General features: G+C 40.2%; 1 protein-coding gene across 1 annotated transcript in view; it reads left to right on the top strand.

Annotated features, from left to right (window-relative positions):
• The window catches only part of RTN4RL1 (reticulon 4 receptor like 1), a 254,431-nt gene extending 234,771 nt beyond the window's left edge, over nucleotides 1-19,660 (top strand). The window contains exon 2 of the mRNA XM_077294482.1: nucleotides 16,327-19,660. Within this exon, the coding sequence (XP_077150597.1) occupies nucleotides 16,327-17,669 (1,343 nt within the window). The 3' untranslated portion in view covers nucleotides 17,670-19,660. The remainder of the gene's footprint in view (nucleotides 1-16,326) is intronic.
• The last annotated feature ends 1,005 nt before the right edge of the window (nucleotides 19,661-20,665 follow it).

Genomic DNA, 20,665 nt, shown 5'->3' with positions numbered 1-20,665 from the left:
TGAGGTAACTGCCGTCTGCTCATCAGGGCAACAAATAAGTAAATCATCTACATACTGTAGAATGACTACTCCTGGTTCTGGGATGAAATTTTTCAGCACGGTCTGCATTGCTTCAGAGTACAAAGTTGGTGAGTGTACCATACCTTGTGGCAATCTTGTCCATGCTAATTGTTTACCCTTGAATGTAAAGGCAAACAAATGCCAACAGTTCTTATGTAGTGGCACAGAAAAAAATGCGTTTGATAAGTCAATTACTGTAAAATATGCAGCAGTGCTGGGAATTTGAGACAGTAAGGTATGAGGATTCGGTACCACAGGGGTGACCGGTGCCAAAACCTTATTGATTTCCCGTAAGTCGTGCACCATGCGATATTTCACCATAGTTTCTTTGGAGGACACTTTCTTTTTAACAGGATATAAGGGTATATTGGCGGGTGACCTGATTTCTACCAAAACACCTTGTAACACATAATCCTGAATTTGTTGAGAAATCGCCTGTTCTTGCTGGGCGCTGATGGGGTATTGCCTGAGCTGAGGTAAAATGGTTCCCGGGGCAGTTTCTAACAGTATAGGAGCTACTGATAAAAATCCTACATCAGTGTCTCCTTTTGCCCATAGGCTGTCAGGAACCCGAGACAAGTCAATTTTTGCTTGTTGAGTGTAAATTTCGGGAAAATCCTCCATTGCCTGTATTCTAACATATGGTTCCAGAGTTTCTGCATCTTCAGGGATTGTCAGCATAACTGTGCCATCTTCTCTAAAATGGATGTTTGCATGCATTTTACTTAAGACATCAGTACCCAACAAGCAGGTAGGTGCACCTTTAGCAAATAAAAATTTGGATACAAAAGTTTTAGGGCCAAAGCTCACATTTAAAGGTTTTGTAAAGGGCAACGCCTGAATTTTACCATCATACCCTTCTGCATATGTAACCTTTGAGGATATATTGTCAGGATATGGTAAAAAGTCCTGATTTAAAATGGAGGATGTTGCTCCCGTATCTATCAGAAAAGGTACATTTTTACCCTCAACCTCAACTTGTTTTATTGGTCTTCTAGAAGGAAGAGAGACCTGCATAACTTTCAGTCATTCTGAGCTGTCTGTTTGATCAGGCACTGGGTTATTTATCCTATTTTTGGGTACAAAGGTTCCTGAATCTATATCTGCTTTTCTCTTCCTACATTCCCTTTGGAAATGTCCTGGCTTCTTACAGTAATGACAAGTAAACTTTTGATTAGCAGAGCCAGTATTAGCCTGTGCAATTCTTACTGGCTTAGAATTTTCTCTTAAGTCCATTTCTATCCCTACAGCTTTCTGTCTAGCCAGGTGTGGGTCTTCCAAGGTTCTCCAATCAGGGGTTGCGGCCTTAAGCTTTTCCTTCACTTTTGGAGACAATCCATCTATAAAGGTTTTTGTAACTAACCTCATCATTCCTGGAGCGGTTAGATCCATGCCTTCATCTCTGAAATTATTTTCTACACTTAGATAATATTCGTCTACTGATTGTCCAGATTTCTGAGCCACCACTCCCGTTGTTCCTCTCTGCCTCTGTCTCTCCCTCATGAAAACCATTAAGTGATCTACAAATTGCGTACCTGATTCTATCGTTTGTAAGGCACCATCTCCTGCTTGGGGCCTATGTACCTGTAGATTTGCTAATAGCTCCTGGAAGAGTCCAGGAGTCATTTTCATTCTACATAATTCTTCTCCATCTGCCCAAACTCCTGCGTGAGTCTGCATAATTTGCTGTATATATTGTGCAAATCTAACTGGACGCTGGGTGGGATCTGGTGCGTTATGCAAGAGAGACATGCCTTCAGCGGGGGACCAAGGGAAATATTGTCGAGTTTGGTGGTATCTAGTTCCCATTACTCCGTCAGCACCAGGTTCCCTAAAGGGTCTTGGTACTACCCTAACAGGGGCAAGTACAGCGCCATGTCTAGGTGTACCACAGGCTAGGCAATCATTTCTCCAGTCTGGATTTTGTTGTCCACAGTGCGGACATACCCATCCTCCTGGTCCGGCTAAACTTTGAGGTGGTGTTTGGAGAAAAGATGGGGCATGTGGGTTAAGGTATGGGGGTGGGGTATTTTTAGATTCCACATTTTGTTTTTCTCCACAGCCTGCGGGTCTAATACACCACTTTTTACTCTGTTGATTATATGTCCATCCCTCATTTTCTGCTACCCTAGAGACATCAATCAATGCTTGGATCTGATCTATCCATTTCTTGTCTCTGATTATGCCTTTTTTTCTTTCCTGAATTCCTTCCCATAGTTTTCTACTAAAAGCTTCTGCCCTAGTAACTCCAAACTTACTAAAAATCTTTCTCAGCCCCTTAGTGGCATCTTCACCACTTCTCTCCTTTATGATAGTATAGATATCTAATTCTTCTGGTTCCGACTTTGTTTGCTTATTCCCCATTTTCTTATCCTGAGCTTTCTTGCCCTAGGTGGCGTTTGGGTATGAGAATACCTCGTTACCTTCTTCCTAAGGAGCTAGGATGTCTTTTCTTGCCCTAGGTGGCGTTTGGGTATGAGAATACCTCGTTACCTTCTTCCTAAGGAGCTAGGATGTTTAAACTGTGTTGATGTAAGAAAATCCTGATTCCTACACCTATAGCAAACAACACAAATGCAACCAGACAGAAAAAGAAAAAGAACATACAACGTATCTTGTCCCAGGCTAATTTATCTGTCCTGGGCTCATACTATCATACACAACGTATTCTTGTCCCAGGCTAATTTATCTGTCCTGGGCTCATACTATCATACACTTATCCGTCACCAGGTTTTTGTCAAAGACAGGGTCAGAGATTGAACCATAGGCGCGGAGGTCTCCCCGAAAGGACGCAACCACGTTGCCCAGTGGGACAGTCACTTCTTCTGTTTCAACACCCTGGGCGGCTTATAGGGCTATTCCCAACTTCCACACACCTTTTATTCACATTCACTCTCATTCAATGCCGTACTCCGTGAGGTGATCAATTCCTAAATAGTTCAAGAACCCGAGCTATAGGTATCCTCCTCTACTAGAACTACCCGCTAAAGAACACGACACAGAAAATCTTACGGACAGTGCAGGGCAGATATAAGAGATCTAACAGTGTCTCTTACCTGGCCAGGTTTTTGTTCATCTGCCGTCCATTATCCCAGATTCTCTTTTCGTTCGTATTCTGCCGATGTTCTTGAAGGAATACACAGACCTCGGGTCCCTGTTCAGGCACCAGGAAATGTCAGGATCACACTCAGTCGGAGAAGCCTTTGGAAGTGGGGAATCACCAGAAATAATACACAAGACACGTCTTGTATAGTGTATCACTGGGAAGTCTCTGAAGCACGCCTGCCTTCAAGGTGCTATCCCTTCTTTATATAGTTGTATCGGTAGGTTCAGTGGTTATACAAGTTTTGCATGTTTAAACAAAGAGACAAAACAGGAAAGAAAGAAAAAACAGTTTCGTGGGCGGCAGTTTCACAACAAACAGTACAAAGGCAATTCCACAGACAAGAAAAACAGGATTTCATACTATAGCTAAAATGTCCTTGAATGGACAGGTCAATATTTATCACAAATTCTTTTTTGTGGTTCATTGAGGTAACCATTTTTGTTCTGCTCTTCACAATGTATTCAGTCCTATTTGGTCTCCTCCTGATTCCTTGCCATCTGTCTCATGCAAGAAAAACTAAGTCCAGTTTGCATACTTTGGATCATTTGCATTATCAGTGTTTTTTGTTCAGCTTGCTCAAAATGTGATTTTCTAGCTCGCTGGAAGCTCTAGGGTGCTGATATTCTCCCCTCACACCGTCAGTCGGTGCGGGGGTTCTTGAATACTCAGCATGGATGTTTTTGCAGGGGTTTCTGCTGACCGCATAGTTCACTTTCTATTTTCTGCCTATCTAGATTAGTGGGCCTCACTTTGCTAAATCTAGTTCATCTCTACGTTTGTGTTTTCCTCTTGCCTCACCGTTATTATTTGTTGGGGGCTTTCTATATCTTTGGGGTTAATTTCTCTGGAGGCAAGTGAGGTCTTATTTTCCCTCTAGGGGTAGTCAGTTCTCCGGCTGGCTCGAGACGTCTAGAATCAACGTAGGCAGGTTCACCGGCTACTTCTAGTTGTGTGTTAGGATCAGGTATGCGGTTAGCCTAGTTTCCACCTCCCTAGAGCAGTTCTATGTTATTGCGGACTTAGTCTGAATACCAGAGATTCTCTACCACTAGAATCATAACACCCCTGGTTCTACATTCACTTGATATCAGGCATTTTTTTGGGGATTCTCTTCAGTTTTCTCTTTGGTCTTTGATCCAATTCTAGGGCTTACTAGGATCCACATGGTCACTTAGGGTGTGACACACATCATTGATATGCATTATGCCTCACATGACCACAAGAGGTCGAGTCAGCACAGGAAAATCCAGACCAAAAAGAAGACAATTTCAAAGATAGATCTGAAATTTCAAGCTAGTGAAGGACAGCGTGAGGACCTGTGGTGCACGACACAAGAGTATATTTAAAATGTTTTAACTCATTGCCGGCCTACCATTTATTTTGAGTGGTGTCTGGAGAGAGCTCAAAGTATAATACATGTTTGGGGCAGACTTGATTCAGATCAAATAGAATCTGCCGGCTGTTTTTCATGAATCTGAAAGATATTTCAAAATATGTTCTCATCTCTACCTTACTCTATTGCTTACAGGGGAGATTAGTAGCACAAGATGGTGGCATATGGCATACCCATGGTATAGCGTCTGTACATGAGAACTTAATGACATTGCTGTTATAGTCTGTTGATAAAGAATTACGGTACTTTATTTCTATGAGATAATTGGCCAGTGCAAGATAAATGACAGACTTTCCGAGGAAAAAAATCGGTCATCTGCATGGCCCCATAGACAAACATTGGTCCAAGTGCGATCCCCGAGCCATAAGACAACTTTACTAGACGGAAGATAAATTTGCACCAAATTAATTTATAAAAGCGAACATATATTTTAACGGAAATCTTATTTCTTGCTCCGTTTAGTCATGTTTTGTGAGGCAGGTGATAGGAGACTGTATTTGCAAATTGAAAAGCTACAAGAACATTTATTACCTTATATTTCATCTGAAATACCGAAAAAAAGCCAGAAATAGATTAGTGTTATGTGGTAAAGGGCTGCTTTTACTGATTGCTGTCTGACTCCAGTGTGTCATTTTATTCAACATCCTCTGTGCTCCTATGATTGGAATATCTAATTCTCTGCCAAATTTTAATCAGGTTATGACTGTGTGACATAGAGAATATGTATCTTATGCTAAATTAGAGTAATCATAGAGCCTCATGGGGATTTAAAGGCACAACACCCTGCCAGAAGGCTTTCACGTACCTTCGCTTTATAGCGAGTGTCTGTGATCCGTTAATGCTGCAGTACTTGAGATCAGATTCTACTATGTAGAGAGCCAGCAGAGAGGAAAATGAAGCTCGCTTACATGGCTCAATCAAATACTTTTAAGAAGTGATATTCAACCTGTAGCTTGGAAGACATATACCGCTCTTCAAAGACATGCGGGTGGCATTTTTAATCCACACAATGCTCCGTGTAGCACAGAATAGATTAACTAATGCACTCAAATGGCACACTTAAAACCAAAGAACATTGGGATGTAGATTTTTGAGAGTGAGATCACGGCTAAAGTGGTTCTCTTTCAGTTTCGAGGATTAAATGAAATTGCTTTAGAGAATAAAACATATCTGCCAATTTGTCTCATACTCCAGGGCAATGGTGTCATGATCTAGATGTAGGGCAATTAACCAGGACAGGTCTTGTGAGGGTGAACGTGGTTTGTAACTTCTAAAGAATAATTAATTAAATGACCTGGATGTTTATATTAAACATAAATCTGTTAATTTTAGACTTAAAGAAGTTGTCCACTACTTGGACAACTCCTTCTCATACCCCACGTTTGGCCCCAGTGTAATAATAAAGCTTATACTCACCTTCTGTGCTGGCCCTGTTCCCACGCCATCGCCACTTGCTCTACCTGGGGCTCCCGTGCTGTTGTTGTGACATGAGACCCCAGCGCCCAATCGATGCTGGTGTCATTGTCCCCACTTTCTGTTGAATTGAACATGAAGAAGAAGCCAGAGATTAGCTGCAGCCCAGACTTCCTGTTCATGTTCGATTTGTCCAAATGCGGAGACAGTGACGTAGGCACTGATTGGGTGCCGGGGTCACATGTCACAACAACCACACAAGAGACCCGGGACCACGGTTTGTAACGGTGCAAGCACAGAAGGTGAGTATAGCTTTTTATTTTATTGGGACCAAACATTTAGATCAAGAGGGAGTTGTCTAAGTAGTGAATAACCCCTTTAAAGAAAGACTCTACCTTTGATCAACCTCCTTTTTTACTGTAAGTATTTACATTTTTGTTATTTTGTACTAGTTGTAGTTATGCCATAGATTATATATATCCTGCCTGTGCCCACTTTTGGATGCATATACTTATTTTGTAGGTTTGCACCCAACAGTAGCCACAATCAAAATGGTCGCCAAAGCATCCATTTGCCTTAGGCACCCATTAAAAAAAAAGTTTAATGCTTGATATGCAGATACAAATATTTAAAGACAATTAAAATAAATACGCACAATGAAAAACAGGTGAGACAACCAGAAACCCTTTATATGTATATGGCTGGGCACAGAGAGAAATAATACAAGAACAGCAATTAAAAAAGGCCAAAACAAAGGTAATAGGTCTATGTGTGAATGTCTATGCCACAGTAGAGCAGCTGTAAATAAAGAATTAAAAAAATACTACAATATACCGTAAATACAGACAATAATGATAGGTTTGTAAATATAAAGTCAAGATAATAATGATAGCCAAGACTTCGAAGTAGACACAAATTCACAAGCATAGCCACAACCAAAAGAGGGGATCAAAGTGTCCAACCCACATGGATTTTGTACAACATCCTTCGTCAGGGGGACGAAAGAATATACTTTAGCCTTCATTTGGTGACTGGAGACTTATGGGCATATGATAGTATACGTATACTGTAGGCTAAATGTACAGATGTAGTGTGCGCTTAGCCTAACGTCCACTGCTGCATTGAGAACAATGCTGACTCCAGAAAATTTGTCATCACAATGTGTTTAAGAAATATTCATATTCCCCATTAAGTAACCGTTCTGGTGTAACTTTTCTTAGAACTCTGTGTTGTGTTCTTCCTCTGCAATGCTTCCTTCGAACGTATGAATAAATTGATAGCTGGGTGTTAGTGCACTGATTAGACTGTGGCAAACTGAAATATAATATTGCTATAGCAGGCTGAATTTGTGATTTGGTGATCCAGCTTCATTATTTTTCTTTAAACTGACTCAAATTATATAAAATAATAAAATAAATACCACTTACACCTTCATATCCACAGAAATCCAGCACTGATGTTCTGGCAGTTCCCCTGGTCTTTGTTAAGAATCAGTCAGCATGTGATCACTACAGCTAATCAGTAGCTGCAGTATAGGGATTTGCTCCATACAACGGGCATCAATGCTCAGGTACCATAACGGCAACCATTGCAAAATAGCTATTTCGACAGCAAGAGCAAAAATGTAAAAAAGAAAAGATTGCCTTTGTTATTGCTAATAATTCCAATACAGACCATTTTGATATTTTTCTACAAGTTGCTGGCAAACCTTTTTTATTTTACATCATGGGACCCATCATTTAAATAGTAGAGCACGTGACTGCTTCTGCCAACAATTGACCCCTGCGATCATATGCTGACCGCTTCTAAACAAAGACCGGAAGAACGGCCGGAGTATAAGGGTATGTGACCACGTTCAGGATTGCATCAGGATTTGGTCAGGATTTTTCATCAGTATTTGTAAGCCAAAACCAGGAGTGGAACAATTAGAGGAAAAGTATAACAGAAACATATGCACCACTTCTGTATTTATCACCAACTCCTGGTTTTGGCTTACAAATACTGATGAAAAAACCTGACCAAATCCTGATGCAATCCTGAACGTGGACACATACCCTTAGTGGGATGCAGTGTGAATAATTAATGTTCAACTGTTACCAAAATGAAATGTGAATGCACAAAAGAGAATCGATCAATATTTGGTGTGACCAACATTTGCCGTAAAAACATCATAAAACCATAAATTCTTCTATGTGCACTTTTAAATAGTTTTTGAAAGAACTGTGATTGTTCCAAACATCTTAAAGAAAACTATAGATCTTCTGTGGATGTCACTTGTGCAAATAATTCTGTCTTTACAAGTAATCTCAGAAAAACGAGATGTCGTTGTGACCAGGGTTTTATGGGGGCCATATTAGCTCTTGCAGGACTCCTTGTTCCTCTTTATGGTGAAGATATTTCTTAATGACATTGACTGTATGTGTGGGGTCGATGTCCTACTGCACAATAAATTTGGAGCCAATAAGACACCTCAATTATGGTATTGCATAAGGGACAGCTATATGCCTGTATTTCTCATCATTGTGGATACCAAGAATTGAGCAACATTGAGGACAATGGACACAGCGGTTCATCAAACTTAGTGCTGCACATGGAAGACATATTATGGTTAATTCCCTTCGAAATATGAAGAAGTCCAGCCATGCCTTCAACTCAGAATTATAAACATGAGGATGAATGACCTCGGGGAGATCAAAACATCCAACACCGCAGAGACACCATCACGTGTTTCTCAATGCAGTGATCCAGAACACTGCCCCCATCCCTTAAGGGAAATATGCAAATGCATGTAGAAAAGCCGCTGACACACCATCACGTGTTTCTCATTCATCCTCATGTTTATAGTCTTTTCACTAGGCACTGCTCCTAATAGCCAGTTTCCTACTCCACACTGATGAGGGGCAAATACCCCGAAACAGCTGTCTGTGGATGGATACCATGTTTTGGCATAGGTGGTTTTCTTTTATTGGATGCTGCCCTTCCCGTGGTTGTTCCTTCCCGGTGAAAGACCTGGCTATTCATTGCTTGCGTTGAGAAACACATGATGGTGTCTCCGCGGCTTTTCTACATGGATTCAGCTCAGAATTGACAGCAACCAGTGGAACCCAGCCCCAGCTCTACCAACCTACTGTTCCGAGAGGTCTGACCAAAAGTGGCCCATGGAAGAATTATGACTAAACTTAGCTCACCTCCCCCGTAGCCAGCCAAATTGTCCTCAACGCTTCAATTTTTTTTAATTTTCCCCATCATTCGCATCTTCTTCTGCCTGCTTTACTTTATGCCAGGTTTACCAGCACCAAGGAGGTCTCTGACTTTACAGTGTGCTTTGCATAGTAAGCAGCTCGGGACACATATGATATGTTGGGTTTAGTGATGAGCGAGTGTACTCGTTGCTCGGGTTTTCCCAAGCAGGCTCGGGTGGTCTCCGAGTATTTGTGAGTGCTTGGAGATTTAGTTTTCATCGCCGTAGATGCATGATTTGTGGCTGCTGGATAGCTTGAATACATATGGGGATTCCCTAGCAACCAGGCAACACCCACATGTACTCAGACTGGCTAGCAGCAGTAAATCATGCAGCTGGGTCAACAAAAACTAAATCTTCGAGCACTCACAAATACTCAGAGACCACCCAAGAGTGCAAAACCCAAGCAACGAGTATACTCGCTCATCACTAGTTGGGTTGCATGGTGCGTCAGTTGTTAATACTGCAGCCTTGTAGCACTGAAGTCCTGGGCTCAAATCCCACCAAGAACAACATCTGCAAGGAGTTTGTATTTTCTCCAAGTGTTTGGGTCTGGGTTTTCTCCCAAACTTGAAATACATTCTTATTGGAAATTTAGATTGTCAGCCCCAATGGGGATTGTGATGACGCTGTCTATAAAGAGATGTGGAATGAATGATGCTATGTAAGTAAGTAAACAAAATAAACACAATGTGATCTGTGACTGCACATCATCCATTGATGTCAGAGGCCTCCTTGGTGTTGGAAGACTCAGCCTAGAGTAAAGCAGGCTGAAGAGGAAGGTGAAAAGAAGAGGAACAGAGGTGGTGGGACAGGAGAATGATGAGATGAGTATTAATGAGGTTGTACTATACTTTACTTCTATGGACTGTTCTTAGGATATGTCATTAATGTCTGATTGGACGGGGTCCGACATCCGGCACCCCAGCCGACTAGTTGTCATCGGTGTTGGCAGCCACCGGTCAGAAGTACTCCCTTGTCAAGCTGCTTCATCTTCTGGTAGTGTCCGAGGCTTGGTACCACACATTCGCCTCCTATTCAAACCCTACGGCGGCCACTATGAGAAGATGGCCAGCTCTGCAATTGAATACTTCGGACCGCCGCTGACACTGATAACAACTGATCTGCAGGGGTGCTGGGTGTTAGAACCCTTCCAATCAGACATTGATGACCTATCCTGCTGATAGGTCATAAGTGTAAAAGTAGTGGATAAATTCTTTAATTTTATTTTTTAAGCTATTGCCGGCCCTCCATGGTTCGGCAAAAAGTTGGCTGCAGCTGACCGTTATATTGCTGATTTCTGGAGAATACACATTTTTGTAAAATTCAAGTAGAATTCAATTCCACTCAAATAAAATTGCTCATTACTAGTGGTTAGTTCTCCAAGGTGTTTGGAACATAGAACAATTGATGCTTTGATTCTTTTTTGAAGACAAAGAGTGATTAAACTAAATATTGATTTGTTAAGACACAGTTTGTTACATCATAAATAAACTATTAACACGTCTATGATTTAAAACATTCTATCTATCTATGAATGAAAAAAGGTACGCAGCACTCCAATAGCTACCAAAACAGAAGGACTTTATTTAGCCCATGTGTCGTGGTGACATTTTGGTTCAAATGTAAAACTTCAGAAAGGTTAATTTGAACCCGAAACGTCGCTACGCCCCATGGGCTAAATAAAGTCCTTCTGTTTTGGTGACTATTGGAGTGCTGCCTACCTTTTTTCATTTTTATACACTCTGACAAAATCTGTATATTTTGTTTTGGAGGTATTTGCACCCACCTTGCATATGTTTAATGTTTTATTCCCTTTTCATTTTTTAATTATCTATCTATCTATCTATCTATCTATCTATCTATCTATCTATCTATCTATCTATCTATCTATCTAATATTTAGCTAAATGTCTTTGGACTGCAGGACAAGGCTACCATAATAATTTCTGCCATCAGTTTCTGTAGACATTTTTCTAAACCTGTGGAGAATGGATGAAAGATATAAACACTTGTGAGAATTTTTAAGCTTGAGAAAACTAAACAGAAATAAATTGACCATCTATCTTGGATTTAAATGACTTACTTATAGATACACCATGGAGATGCCACTTGATTATATATTCTTGAGCCGTTCCCAAGTTTTGCTAATATAGGAACCATACTGATGTCATCACCTGGACTAGCTAAAAATTCATTATACAAAAATATTTCCCTATTGGAAGCAGAAATGACACTGAAGCAATCCTTGTTTAAATGGTGTCACATTTCTGCTAGTATGAGTCCAAGGCACGTAATGAAATGGCTATAATATCAATGAGCACACTATCCTCTGCAGATATTCTGTATTTCATATCTAAAATATGTTTCCTTCTTATAATAAGAAATGGATTGAAGGGAAATTAAAGGCATAAGAGAGCTAAATTTAGTGTACATCCGAATAAAGGAATCATTTTCACGATATATTACTACTTCAGACTGAGGCTTCTCTGCCATAGCAGTGAGAACTTGTAGGGCAGTAGATCTTTTCGTATTCAAAACTGAGTAATGCAATAAGTAATTTTATCTAAAATTAGAGAAATGGTGAGCTAAAACGTAAAAAAAAGACCTATTTTCGGGGGCTGAAATTGGAAGCAAATACGTTATTGGACTGTCCCTGTTGTGTGGATTAAAGTGTGTCTGTCAGCATTAAATGACTGTAAACCTAGCACCCGTGCTCGATGCACCCTTGGCGTGGTCATATAGTTCAGTACATCTTTTCACCTACTTGTTCTACACCTTTCACTGCTCGTTTATGGTTCCTATAAAGTTAGAGCTACCAACCAAGGAAGAAGGCAGCCCAAAAATAGGATGGCAAACAAGTAGGTGGAAAGGAGCATTGAACTATTTAGCCACGTCAACGGGGCATCGAGCATCTGTGCTTGGTTTAAACGGTCATTTTTTTTCTGGCAGACTCACTTTAAAGATTTAATTTGCTGAAGATATAGGTTTTCCAGAGGTATCGAGCAATGTTTGCAGCAGGGTCTAATATTTGGAAGTCATAGCGTGTTTCATTGATTTGATTGACTGTAGGTCGATAATACAGACCCTATTAGAGACCCTATGTCTCCATGAATCAAAGCACGCCTTGATGCTGAGCAAGGAATGACTGTTAGAATAGTAGACATAGGAGCTGAAAGAGCCTCAGATATTTGGATACCTGGTTATTATCATGATATTTCTCCTGAAAAAGGTGGAGTCAGGATGAAGATAATCAAGAGAGATATCTTTTATGCCAATTGGAGGTGATGGGAATCAGTACAACATCATAGCTATGCCTTTGTTCACCTGGGGAAAAATTTGACTTCATTGCCCAAGTCATGTATTTAAATACCCTGGCCGAGGTAATTTGGATTGTTAGTACACCCCTGGTAAACAGCACCTATGCTCCAGATTTCTCCCTTTACATATGATGCTGCTGCATTCTAGCGAGATTATGGTGCATGGTCATCTCAAGTTACAAGGGTGTTTCACTACTATGATATTGATGATCCCTTGGGTCCTATAGATGAGGATGTGACACCTGGCCACCCCACCGATCAACTCTTCTCAGTTCTGGTGGCTGCCACGTGTAAACAGTTGCAGATCTGACCAGCACAGCTCATTCAATTGTTTAGTGGTAGCTACCACTGGTTTATCTGGATCGGTGCTGTCCTGCAACACTCAACAGCATTGAGTAAACAGTCGACGGAACTGTGCTGATTTTTACCTCTACGACTGTGTACATCTGGCCTCAGCTGGAGCTGAGAACAGCTGATCGGTGTAGGTGCTGGGTATTGGACCACCACTGATCTGATATTGATGACCTATTCTGTGGATAGGTCATACTTATCATCGTGAAACACCACTTTAACTCCATACCTACAACTCAGAATTATTAAAAACTAGACTGTGGCCCGATTCTAATGCATCGGGTATTCTAGAATATGCATGTCCCCGTAGTATATTGACAATGATGATTCCAGAATTCGCGGCAGACTGAGCCCGTTGCTGATTGGTCGAGGCAACCTTTATGACATCATCGTCGCCATGGCAATCATTATGACAGCTACGTCGATACTGTGCCCGTCGCTGATTGGTCGAGGCCTGGCGGCCTCGACCAATCAGAGACGCGGGATTTCCATTATGACATCATCGTCGCCATGCTGTGCCCGTCTCTGATTGGTCGAGGCGCGCGTGGGATTTCCAGGACAGACAGACAGACAGAAAGACAGACAGACAGACAGACGGAAAAACCCTTAGACAATTATATATATAGATACTTTTATTTTAGTAAATGATTACTTGAACGGAAAAGATACGATTAGTATGGCCTTGTTTCTATCCTTTATGTGATTTCTTCCTCCACCTGTTATCTCTTTGTACGCCTCGTTTTTTTACCCACTAAGGATATAACTATGGGGGGGGGCCTTGTCAGTATAAAGATTTAAGAAGTTGATCAACTCAGACTTGTTGTTCAAGGAGGGTTCAGAGATGAATTTTCTATTTCAATTTGGCGTTGAAACACTGGCTTTAGACTATAGTGATTTACAGTATGTTTTGTGATTATAGAAAAACCGCGTTCATAGTGAACAATAGATCATAATATTGAGGTCTGAGGTGTCTTGTCATGTTAAGGCAACTTAAACATAAAAATTAAAAGGTTTACTGCCTCCATCCATCAAGGCGCCCAAGAACATTGTTAAAATGCTGTGCAGTTAAGCTAGACATAAGTCATCTCACAGATTTATCCAAGTATATTGCTATATGGGTTATTGGATATTGGTGCAGAGCTTAGTATGAAGCCGCGCAGCTCCTGCTATGAAGCTCAGTGGGGTGCCATATGTACAAAGGTATTCTCCTGTAAACTCAATAATACCGCTATACGTATACAGTAGAAGATGCCACAAATTCGACAGGAAGAAACCTGCATGTGCCAAATTAGTGAGACATAGAGGTACAGCGGAGTGTTCATATAGCCCGATGGTAGCCACATTATGCTCCTTACAAAGAGCCATGGAACAACCATGGCGGGGAGTCCTTAGGCTAGTATAAAGAAAAATGGCATTACTGATAAGTTACATCTTCACTATATGAGTTCACTGAAGCTAATTAAATTAGTATTTCGGTTAACATTAACATTTGAAACTTGCTTTATGACAGTCCTCACATTGCTTAATCTCTCTTATTAAGTCTTCCGACCTAAGGAAAAAAATAAGTAAATGTTACGTTCATCTTCTTCAATGGTAAATTGTGATAATTGTGCAGCCTGTAATCGTTCGCTGTTCTTGAATCCTCTGTTGTGTATGCACGTCAGATTCAACATTTTTTCACATAGGAAAAGATAATGAGTAAGAGGGTAAAGTTTGGCAATAATTGACCTTTTAATAAAAGTCCATGATATTTCAAACACAATCTATTTTTAATGGAAATTTCATTATTTAAGATGTCCTTAACCTCTGCGTTACAAAAGTAGAATATATACAGAGGTGATATTTTTATTACTATCATTATATAAAGTAATAGATTATGTATTATGGACCAAAAATTATTAAACAGTAGACCAATAAACTGCAAATGGGATTAACAAACTTGTAGTTAAAGAAATCTGTCACCAAGTTTTTGCTACCTAAACTAAGAGCAGCATAATGTAGAAACAGAGACCCTGATTCCAGCGATGTATCACTTGCTAGACTGCTTAGTATAGTCCTGGTAAAATCACTGTTTTATCAGCTGGAGAATATCCCTCAAGGACTAGTAAACCTGCTGCTATATAGTTCTCTATATTCATAAGTTCAGTATAACTCCTCCCCCACCACTGTTTGGCAGCTTTCTGCCTATGCACAGTGTACAGAGAAAGCTGTCAATCAGTGGTCTGGGCGGGTTATACAGAGCTCAGCGTTCAGAGAACTGGTAGATATGCAGCGGAAAAAAACAGGGATTTTATAAAAATAAATACAACATGCAGCCCAGTAATTGATACATCGCTGGAATCAGCGCCTTTGCCCCAAAATCATTCTGCTCTCGGATGTGGTACAGATTCACTTTCAAAAGACTTTTCAGCTCTCTCTGTTTTTCAATTAAATACCAATTTTGGAGCATTATTTCTTATACCTCTGCATTGCACCATTCATCTGTTTTCCTCCTGGAAGTGTGTGAATAAATTATGATTTGGGTGTTATCATTTTCATGATACCGAGCAACCAGTGCTTTCAGTGTCCGACAGTGCATATTGATGAGAGGAGTGGTAATATCCAGTTTCAGTAATTAGAGATCAAATTTGTTAGAAATTTCCCAAACATTCCAGATACTCATGCATATGAAATTTTTGAATTTGGATGAGCAAGGAATGGAGTTACAATGACAAAATACATTATATTTGCTGCCTATCCTAGGCCCTACCCTGACTCCTAACCCCATCTCCATTGCAGCCGCTGCCCTCTGGTCCTCCGTGATGGTCTTCCATTCCTCTTGTGCTGAGGCCAGTAATTGACCTCATGTGGTCACATAATGTCATTGACGTAAATGCTGCTTATCACCCCCAACTTGACTACATGTGGCCAATCACTGGCCTTAACTCCGTATGCACCAGAGACCCATGCGGAAGACCAGGGAGCTGCAGCGGTGGCATAAGAGAATCAGATGAGAGCCTAGGACAAGTTAGTATAAGGTTTATTTTTCACCCCTTCCCTATTCAACTATTTATTATGCTTTGGGGTTCATCAGAGCTTAACAAACATCTTTTAGCGCCAGTTTGATTCAGATCAATTTATTTGGAATAAATAGAATCGGGTGAATCTACCTAAAATGAATTTTAGGAGACTCTTAGTAAATTAGTAGTACATTTCCAGAAGGAATAACAGAGGAATGGCACAATATGGGGTATGAAAAGTGCAACTGTGTTTTTATTTCATGGACTGGACAAATACTTACTAAAAACAGACATGTCATAAGAGCTAAATGGCCCTCTGGAACAACACTAGCATTTGTTTCTTCTCCATCTTTCTCATTTGCAGCATCTATATTTGCATTATTGATATGTGTATTAATGCATACTTTAAAATATATTAATTATTTGTTTTCTCTCTTGTTACAGGGAGTCACTTGGATCTATTTTTGGTTCTTTTTGGACTGCAGTTGCCTTTTATATCACTATGCCCCATAAACTGCATATGTTACCCTTCACCAATGACTGTCAGCTGTCAGGCTCACAACTTTGGGGCTGTACCAGAGGGGATTCCAGAAATCAGCGAGAGAATATTTCTTCAGAACAATCAGATAACGATGCTCCTAAGGGGACACTTCAGCCCTTCCTTAGTCACTCTGTGGCTCTACAGCAACAATATTACCTTCATTGATCCAGAGACATTTGAAGGGTTTGACAACCTTGAAGAACTGGATCTTGGGGACAATCGCTATTTGAGGGCTTTGGCAGGTGAGACATTTCAAGGTTTATCTAGACTTCATACCTTGAACCTGTACAAATGTGGCCTCAGCTCTTTGCCTAGTGGGATATTTAATGGACTTCACAGTTTGCAATTTCTTTATCTTCAGAACAACCACATTGAGTTTCTACAGGATGATATCTTTATAGATTTGGTCAACCTGAGTCATCTTTTTTTGCATGGAAACAAGCTTTGGAGCCTTCATCAAAACACCTTTAGAGGTTTGGTCAACTTGGATCGTCTCCTTCTTCATCAGAATCAACTTCAGTTCATTCATAGAAATGCTTTTCATGATCTTAAGAGGCTGACCACTCTATTTCTATTTAACAACAGCATATCAGAAATGCAAGGGGAATGTTTAGCACATCTTTCTGCTCTGGAGTTTTTGAGGCTTAATGATAACCCCTGGGACTGCGACTGTAAAGCCAGATCCCTATGGGAATGGTTACGAAAGTTTAGAGGGACTAGCTCCAATGTTATTTGTGAGACTCCGGACAAAGTGCAGGGCAGAGACCTGAAAACTCTAAAAGCAGAAGATTATCTTCATTGTTCTGGCTCAGAGTCACTTCACCAAATTAAGACTCATACTTACAGCACCACACATCAGATATCACATAAAGGGCACCACTCACACCATTCCTCAAAGGAAAAAGGAAAAGATTTGCACCAAAATGAGCCAGCTGCCCATCCGGATCCACGTCCAGGAACAAGGAAACATGGTAAGAACTGCACCAGTCACAAAAACCGAAACCGGATCGCCAAACCACTACCTGGGAAGAGCACACATGACTTGCAGGATTATGTGCCGGATTACCAGTTGAAATTCAATTTCGACACTATGCCCACTCCTTCAACAAAGAGGAAGACTAAATGTACACGGAGGACGTCCATGAGAATGCCAAGTGGTGTGCAGCAGGCAGCAGAAAACAGGTGTGATGGGGTCAGGGTGTCCCTGCTGCTCTTTCTCCTGGTGTTAGCTGTCATTGTACGCTGACCAACATTGGAAGGTACTTTAGCCACTGCCACCACTTTCTAAAGGACCAGCATTTCTTTCTGTTATTCTTCTTTATTTGTGTATGGAGGATTTGACAAGGAGGATGAAGGAAAGTGGCTTCTTATGATCAATTGGCTTGTATTGGTGGATTATAAATGTTAACTGGATGCAAAGCAGTTGGGGGGAAGAGCATTATCACAAGCCTACAACATGCTGCCCCAACTTTGCATGTACAAAGGGCAACGTCGTTTAAAGACATTGCAGAAAATTCATTACTCATTCTTGTTACCAACTAGAGATGCAAAATGGGGCATTCTTACTAATCCTTCCTGGTTTTTATACATTGTTTGATCTTTAAAGTGGGGACATAATTATTTGGAAGTCCCACAATCATTACAAGCCAGGCCTCCTACACATGCAAAGAGACTGTGTGAGTAATGTCTCCAACTGGTTTCGTTTGGCCTATACATTTGTTATTGGTCTTTGGGCCAATGCTGCTCAGAAGACAATCTACAAATCCTGAAAAAAAACAAACTCAGGCATATTATCTTAATTCTAGCAGGGCTTAGCTGCCATGCTACCAAAGGAAGGTTGCAAGCATACAATAGGACTTGTTAAAAAAAATAAAAATAGTAAAGAGATTCCTGCAGGCAGCCTGTTTATTTTGTATCTGTATCCACATAGTTATTTAATGACACAGCCCTTTACCTACCCTCTTTTGTCCAAAAATCCATAAGTGTGTCTATTATTGTTTCTATGGCTATATCTGAAAAAAAAAAAGAATCATCCTAAGAGGAAAAAAGTGCTGTTTGTTTTAAAGCAAATGTTAATTATTGGCTTTGAGCTTTGGCGTTAGTTACTTTGGGGAGGGAGGTATACCTGAATATTCACAGCTATGCTGTCAGCAGTGGTGAATGTAGAAGGATGGAAAAGAGCCATCTTGGGAGAGCTTCAGAAGAATCCAATGGCCAATGGAGTAAATGTTTAACACTACACAATACCATAGGCAAGGGTACGAGAAAATAAAGTGGTAAAAAGTATAAAAGGTACATACAGCACGGGTTCATCATAAATATTCAGCCATAGAAGTCAGTGTCTTATTTGGGAGTAGTTTTGTGAAAATGTAGTTGGAAATAAACGGGTGCTCCCATCAGTGTTAGTTGATGTGAGCCTTATAGCTGGTCTAGAGGTATTCACAGCCTAGGCATTAAAGTTCCATATAATGTCCGTAATGACGATAACTTTGTCAGGACTCATCAGATATGGGCCACATTCACAGCATAGGCATAAAAGTCTCATATGATATCTGTGAAGACAACAATCTTATGAAGAATCTCCATCAGTCATGGGCCATCTCTTAACTTGTCCCATTGGCACGGGTACTAACGAAGAGATTATTCTGAAAGGATCAATGGGCAGGGATCAGAGACAGGTAGAAGCAAAAGTCGATTTAAAACAGGGTTGCAATTTATCAGAAGATTTTTGTTATATTGAATTTATGGGGAAGTCAACATGTGCCTATCACTACTTGCAGAGTGTGCTGTGTTGTAACTCTATATCCTCAAAGGCTGCCATAGGATCTTCACGGAAAGTCAAATACAGATGTCTTGGGATTAGCTCTACAGTATGTGCAGAACTCTGGGGACTATCAAGAAATTACACTCAAGTTTTACCAAGAGCAAAAAAATATATAAAATGTATAAAATAAAAGAAATATATATATCTACATTATTATAAAATAAATATATACTTAAACCACAAAGTCCTATTCTTAAAAAAATGAGGATTTTTTGCCCTGGAAAGCTGGAGTTCACATCATGATAGATAACCCCAATGCCGTAAGAAGTAGCAGTGTTAACCAGATATAGATAACAGATCTAGTGAGTATTGCACACACAATAAAACTGTTATTTTCTTGTAAGAAAACTTGTGTGACCAGAAGAGAACACGGAAATAAACTATAATAAAAAATAGCCTTGGGTATAAAAAAAAATCTCTGCTTCCTTTTTTTTTTACACAGTTTGATGTGCTGAGAATACTGTGGTTTCAGGCTATTTCTATTCATTCCCTTGGCTCATTGTTTTTGAATACAAAGCATATTTGTATGTGCTGGTTACACTGTTTTATTACCATATTTTAATGTGCTGACCACTGTTTATTACAGTAGTAATGGCCCCTAACATTGTTTTCATGATGTGATATACTACATCCATGGAGCATCAGTGTGTCTATTATCTAATCAAGAAGGCAAGCAAGTGACAAGCAAATTGAATTTTTCGTTCCCTCTTAGCAATGTATTTAGATAGGAGAGTTCAGGGCTTAGCACAATGTACAGCACATTCTATTGCATTCACTCCAATAGATGTCTATCTCCTGATAACTTCTTTTACCTTTATAAATTGTACTACAAGGAACCTGATTTTTTTCTTTTTTTCTTAAATTACTTTCCACATAGAGTATTAGATTTTGGTTTTGTTAAAGCTGACAACGCAAGATACGGTAATTATCCAGTCAGTCTATTAGATGCTCAGGTAATGTAGTAGTGCCTCCCTTCCTAATTAGACTAATAGCAAAGAGCTGTCAAATGTAATACTGTAAATTTGTTTTAGGTGCATAAAAAAATCTGGGTAACTACCAGGGTGGAATGCAATTGGCAGGGCCAAGGGCTAAAGTGGCTGCAGGGATAGCGTTTGTGCCCAGACCTTGGTGCCTGAGGAGGCACAGAGGTCCCTCTATCATTGTAAATGGCACAGGGTCAGTGGAGATCCTATTATAGATTTTCAGTTGGGGCAAGATCTTCAAGTTACAACTCTCTCAAGGCCTGTCAATTTTTATCTGGACAACTCCTCAGTTTTTGGAAAGTCTTTGGAGTCAAGGACAAAAGATTAACTGTGACCTATAAAATTTACCTTTTAAATGGAACTCATTCACTGACAGTCATGATCCCATGCAATTGATTCATAAGGCTTGGTCCATGACTAACAAAATGTTAAAAT

This window comes from Ranitomeya variabilis, chromosome 3 (assembly GCF_051348905.1).
Source record: "Ranitomeya variabilis isolate aRanVar5 chromosome 3, aRanVar5.hap1, whole genome shotgun sequence".
NCBI classification, from domain to species: Eukaryota; Metazoa; Chordata; class Amphibia; order Anura; family Dendrobatidae; genus Ranitomeya; species Ranitomeya variabilis.
Note: the sequence above shows the minus strand (reverse complement) of the source record. Positions and strands in the feature narration are given on the sequence as shown.